The sequence below is a fragment of the Coregonus clupeaformis genome, chromosome 29 (genome assembly GCF_020615455.1).
Source record: "Coregonus clupeaformis isolate EN_2021a chromosome 29, ASM2061545v1, whole genome shotgun sequence".
In the NCBI taxonomy this organism is placed as follows: domain Eukaryota; kingdom Metazoa; phylum Chordata; class Actinopteri; order Salmoniformes; family Salmonidae; genus Coregonus; species Coregonus clupeaformis.
Genome location: NC_059220.1, coordinates 7,834,437 through 7,840,436, shown reverse-complemented (window position 1 = coordinate 7,840,436; position 6,000 = coordinate 7,834,437). Strand labels below are relative to the sequence as shown.

General features: G+C 45.0%; 1 protein-coding gene across 1 annotated transcript in view; it reads right to left on the bottom strand.

Annotated features, from left to right (window-relative positions):
* Window positions 1-5,965, bottom strand: part of LOC121544613 (cathepsin B) — a 7,017-nt gene extending 1,052 nt beyond the window's left edge. The window contains exons 1-8 of the mRNA XM_041854593.2: window positions 5,836-5,965; window positions 1,475-1,689; window positions 1,084-1,198; window positions 865-980; window positions 687-772; window positions 438-584; window positions 211-327; window positions 11-139 (exon numbers count right to left, since the gene is read on the bottom strand). Of these exons, the coding sequence (XP_041710527.2) occupies window positions 11-139; window positions 211-327; window positions 438-584; window positions 687-772; window positions 865-980; window positions 1,084-1,198; window positions 1,475-1,683 (919 nt within the window). The 5' untranslated portion in view covers window positions 1,684-1,689; window positions 5,836-5,965. The remainder of the gene's footprint in view (window positions 1-10; window positions 140-210; window positions 328-437; window positions 585-686; window positions 773-864; window positions 981-1,083; window positions 1,199-1,474; window positions 1,690-5,835) is intronic.
* Between the last annotated feature and the right edge of the window lie 35 nt (window positions 5,966-6,000).

Genomic DNA, 6,000 nt, shown 5'->3' with positions numbered 1-6,000 from the left:
TGTGTCTCACCGTTCTCTCCCCAGTCAGTGTTCCAGGAGTTAGCAGCCAGCCAGTAAGGAGTTCCCCCCTCCTCTCCCCAGCCCAGGACCTTAATGGCATGGCCTCCTACTGCGCTGCCAGAGACATGCTGGTACACACCTAGACAGAGAGAGATAAAGTTAGGGTGTCAGAAAGACGGAAATGTGTGATAAGAGGGTGAGCGTGCTCACCAGACTTGTAGAGCAGGAAGTCTTCGTAGACAGTGAAAGCTCCTTCCACAGGTCCGTTCTTTAGGAGCTCATTCATGATCTGCTGCTCTTCAGAGGGAACACTGTACGAGCTCTTACCTAGGGGACAGGAGAGAGGGCTTAGTGTGTGTTTCCATGGGCAAGAGAAACCTATCCACTTAGCATACATTGAATACATTCAAATTGAGTGTGTGAATGTGTTTACTAACCGAAGTGTTTGTCCTGCTTGTAGCCAGGTGTGTATCCAGCCTCACACTGGTTGGAACATTCTGGCGTGTCACCCTCCTCTCCTTTACAGGGGGGTCGTGTGCCGTTAACATGGTGCTCACAGGGAGGGATAGAGTAGGGCCTGCAACCTATCAGGAGACACCAGAGAAAGAGAGGGAGAGTTAGATACAGGGAGGGAAAGAGTAGGGCCTGACAGGAGAGACCAGAGAGAGAGAGAGTCCCCTACATACCAATGTGAGAGTCGTAGAGTCCTCCAGAGACTAGCCCCTCTGTAGTCCAGAAGTCCCACGCAGCAGAGGGGTAACCACCATTACAACTAGGAACACACACAGTAAGCAATGCTAACACAACCTCCGATCCCTTACATGCACCCCATGCCACAGAGCAGGTGAATGAGAAAACACGTACCCCATGCCACAGCTTTCACAGCAGCTGAGCAAGTCTTCAGAGGAGATCTCCACGCTGACTTTGGCATTGCTATGGATACACACACGGTCTGAGATGGCCTCCGCAGCACCAAACGCCTGCAGAGGAACAAGCACGTCAAAACACACTCAACTTCATGGTTCAGTAACAGGAGTGTGAGAATAGGTGTCTCCTCCAGTGTGAGTCTGTCTCTGTTCTTACCCAGCAGCTGCCACAGGAGCCCTGGTCCCTGATCTCCTTCAGAGTGGGACAGTTGGGCCACTGCATTCTGGGGTCAAAGTTGTCAGGTAGCTTCACATCCCCTGCATACTGCACCCTACAGAGGAGAGGACACAACATTGCCATTAACCCTACAGAGACAGAGCGACACAGAAAGAGAGACAGAATGAAAGAACAGGAGAGAGAGTGAGTAACAGGTGAGGACAATGACTGAATATGTGCTGTTACTATGTAGTGTTCTTGGTAAAGTCAATCTGTACAGCAGCCAAGGAGTTCAATTCGATTAACAGATCAGTTCACTTCCTGCTTGTACACTTTCTGGATGCAGCACAAATACACATGTACATTCCCTTCATACAACTCAGTCACTCACATGGCGGGCAGTTTGGGTCCTTTGAGCAGGGTTCCACACAGTCTCTTAACATAGCTGTAGTCCACATTACGGAAGTTGTGGCCAGCCTTCCATGTAGTGTTGGCCTCATTGATGTAGTCCACCATCTGGTGGGAGAGCGGAGGTAGGCGGGGCCGGGCCCAGCTGATTGACAGCCCAGACACCAGCATCAAAAATGCCACACGCCACATTACTTCCTGTAGGGACACAACGGCATCATGGGAACATGAGTTCCATCTGACTGCGCAATCCACTGCAATCCACCCCCTCCCCATCCATTAGCTTTGTTTTAGGTCAAAACAAAGCTAATGTCACATGTTGACCTACCATACTGGCCTCAGGGAGTCAGGTGACATGCGCATGCAGTCATGCAGGGACACAAACACTTCAGCAGCTCTAAGCCACTCAGACAGGACAGACCAGCAGACCAAGAGGGCAGAGAGGAGAGCACTTCAGCTCAACTGGAGTTGGCGTATTCAAGCAAGGCTCTCCATTAGGCATTGAAGGCCTAATGGATTTGGCTCAGGTCCACAGATCAATACCAGTGCAGATTGAAGGGTGTGTCTGTGTCTCCGATACTGCCAAGTCATTCATGGAATAGAATAACTTACAACCACACTACAGATGAGACAGAATGTTGGCCACCATTACACAGCCCTACCTTGTTCAGATCAGAAACATGATTCCATGGCTACTTTAACCAGGAACCGGACACAAACAGGAATGCATATTAGGCCTAAACACACATTACGGCATGTGGTGGGTGGTTGTGTGTGTGTGTGTGTGTGTGTGTGGGGGGGGGGTGGTTGTGTGTGTGTGTGGTCACATCACAACTTCCAAGAAATGGGCTGTGCAATGGTGAACTCACATGACTGAATGAGTCAGCCGCAAGTAGCTTCACATGGAATTCACCTTTAGGACAACATGACTGACTTCTTTCAACTCAGCAAAGACAACCAAGCCTTGCTTCCCTAGAATGCCTGTACTCAGCATAGCCAGGGTCATATGGTAGAGGAACATTAAAACCACCAAGACTTCCAGATGTCATTTATTGACTTGATGAAAGTTAAGAGTATTAACTTCAACCAATTGGTCCAGCGTCGTCCAAGGTAGGGGAGGGTTTGGCCGGCAGGGATGTGGGTTCGTTTCCCACGGGGGGCCAGTATGGAAAAATAAATAAAGTATGCATTCACTAACTGTAAGTCGCTCTGGATAAGAGCGTCTGCTAAATGACTAAAATGTCAAATGTAAATGTATTAATACATGCCTATAAGACATTGTTTTACCCTCTTGTCTGACAGACTACCCGGAGCAACAATCTGTCTCACTGGCAATTCTAAAGCGCCACCTTATCTTCCATTAGTGGGTCAAGGATAGGTGATAAGCAGCGCTGTGTTGTTCAGTAGGGAGAAAACATTTAGAAAGGGCGTGAAACTGGTAGGTACTACCTGAACAGATTTTGAACAATATGACAGCAACAAATAGCTAAGCAACAGATTAGCATGCCAGACATCTATCTGCCTTTCATAGCCTGCGACTCATGGAGCTGAAGAAGTAGCCTACCCATAGGGTGTAAGGTGGGAGAGGAGAGATCATGTTAACCTAACTGTCTGCTGCAGTGGAAGAGCAGGCTTTCACAAACCCACAGGGGGAAATTAAACTACATTTCTCAGAAGTCACCTTTATTGTTCTGCTATGAAATGAATGATTAACCTCATCACAATGACAAATGTTCCGTCTTCAGCACCCCGTGTAATGGTCTAGAACCTTTGTGTACAGGATTTATCCAGCTAAGCACAACACTCCTGATTGAGCTACCCTTAAGTGAGAATGCCAGAGAAGCCGGTGTTGAGGATATTGATACTGGATATATTGACCAACAAACCATGACAAAAAAAAAAATATATATATATATATATATATATATATATATATATATATGTATATCCTCCAAACACCGGCTTCGAGGGCATTATCACTTTTATACAACGGGTTACCAACATATTCAAATAATGATTGACATATTTTCATTAACGTTATTTTGATGAATTTATTCATACTATTTCATCCTTCCACAAGATATAGCCCCGACACAAATCTAGGGTTGCTACCCAAGCCGGCTGGTTGTTCGTTCTATCGGTTCGGTTGCTAGAGACGCGACCCAGTCGTTCAGTCTTTTTGTTCTGTATCTATGGACGCGACCCAGTCGTTCAGTCTTTTTGTTGTGTATCTATGGACGCGACCCAGTCGTTCAGTCTTTTTGTTGTGTATCTATGGACGCGACCCAGTCGTTCAGTCTTTTTGTTGTGTATCTATGGACGCGACCCAGTCGTTCAGTCTTTTTGTTGTGTATCTATGGACGCGACCCAGTCGTTCAGTCTTTTTGTTCTGTATCTATGGACGCGACCCAGTCGTTCAGTCTTTTTGTTCTGTATCTATGGACGCGACCCAGTCGTTCAGTCTTTTTGTTGTGTATCTATGGACACGACCCAGTCGTTCGTTCTAAATGTTCCATTGCCTTACTGGCTGGCAACGTTCTTATCCCTTGCTTGCCAGCTAGCCAACTAAGGCTAAATTACAGTCAATTCAAACAGTGCAGCCAGAATAACAGTAAAGTAGCTATATTTGCATTTGTTTAAGCTGTTTTCTAGTGACATTTATCTGGATGCATCCAAAACAATGAGTTAATGAGGCGCGATTTCGCATGGCATAGAAAATGTGCTCTCTTGTCAGGACACTGTTGTTCAGAGGAGCTAGCCAACAACACAGCTAACACAATCACTTCAAACTGAAGCTGGAAAGACTGCAAAGTTGCTGCACTTTATTTCATTTTACCTTTTTTTTTTCAATTGACATGCCAGCCGATTCATGATTTCGACCGGCTGAGAAACGCTGCCTGCCTGTCTAGTCCCGGTCCCTACATGTTCATTACTATGGGACTGCTGGAGATTGAATTTAAGATATTGAAACAATGTTGCAAATGTCGGAGACAGTGAGCAAAGTTTATGCAAATCTCCGCTGTTGAAAACTAAATGTTAGTCTAAAAGAAATGTGACATGATGTCTTGATGCTTTTTATAGTGGAGATAAAGTTTATAAAGTGCCTGGCTGGGCTGATGAGACAGTGGATTGCACAGTCAGATAGAACAGAGTAAATAGGCATTTTAACTTCATAGATTTAGCGGGTGGTAACTTGTGGAATAGACACCGGCTGGAATGCCATTCAGGATTAGACCCACCCGTTGTATTAAATCATAGAACCACCATCAAGACATTGGTTGGTTGAATTGGGTATTATGCCGTGTTTACGTGTACCAGGTAGATGGCAAACAGGATGTCAAATGTTTTCAAAGAGAGCACGACGTTAAATGCCGTTGAGGTTGGTGGTGAATGCAGTCAGCCGCCACGGTAGACGGGACTTGCCACCAAAGTTGAAATATTTAAACTTTTGCCATAGTGTTATTTTCTACCGGATGATGATTCTCACTGAAATCACCATAGCAAAGCATACCGTCGTGCTGGCTTGTTTTTGCGGTCACTGTCTTTCTTGCTTTGACATATGCCGACAGGTATGAGGGTTTTTCAGTCCCTCGTCTAAACGCAGCACTAGGCTGGTACTAGACAAATGCCTGTACACTGGCCAGAGTGAAATAGGGTTGTCACAGGTCTCTTTTAGATCACTTGTCTTCCGACACCCACAAGAGTAGCTTTGAGATACAATTACTAAGTGAGTGTCTGGCTTTCAATTTCTTATCCAGATATCAGACTTGTTTAAAGTGAAATCTGGATTTCATACGATTTCAGTTACATACCAGTCCAGGCATGTTGTTTGCATATGGTCGTGCACTTGTCAGAGCCCTTTCATCATAAGATGCCTTTGAGAAATGTCTGAGTCAAGGTATGGTTAGTCATTCAAGATTGTATGCAAATGCTCTGCAAATCTGACTTTTGACTTCATAGCATGCACACGCGTATATAGAAAACAAGTTGAGATAAGAATAACATCAGGTTATAACGTTGGCTGCCAATTTAAAAGTAGGCCACACAAAGCAGACAACAAACACCGCCCGAACAACAACACTGCTGCTGCATTTCAAACTATCGTTAGCTAACGTTAATAGATAATTTAAGCAATTTCATCTGCTCGTCACAACCATATTTTAATCAGGACATAAATACTCGTTTAGCAAAAAAAAGTACACTTTTGTTAGCTGTAAATTGGCCCTTTTACTGTGCGGGTTGTTAGCTAACCATCCAGAAAGCTAGCTAAAGCGGAGTTCCTCTCAAATACCTCATGTTTCTAAGCAAACTGAAATGAAGTTCAATAAAATAACGTTACATTACCTGTTATCTGCTTGTCGGGTGTGCCGAAGATCAGTTACAGCACACTTCTACACGTCCACCTCTAGTAAATTACCTGGCAAAGTGTTTTATAACGTTCGGTTCTGAACGTTAAATCAGAGGAGAATCACGTGACTTGTCATGTGCCTCTTGCTCTGATCATGGTCC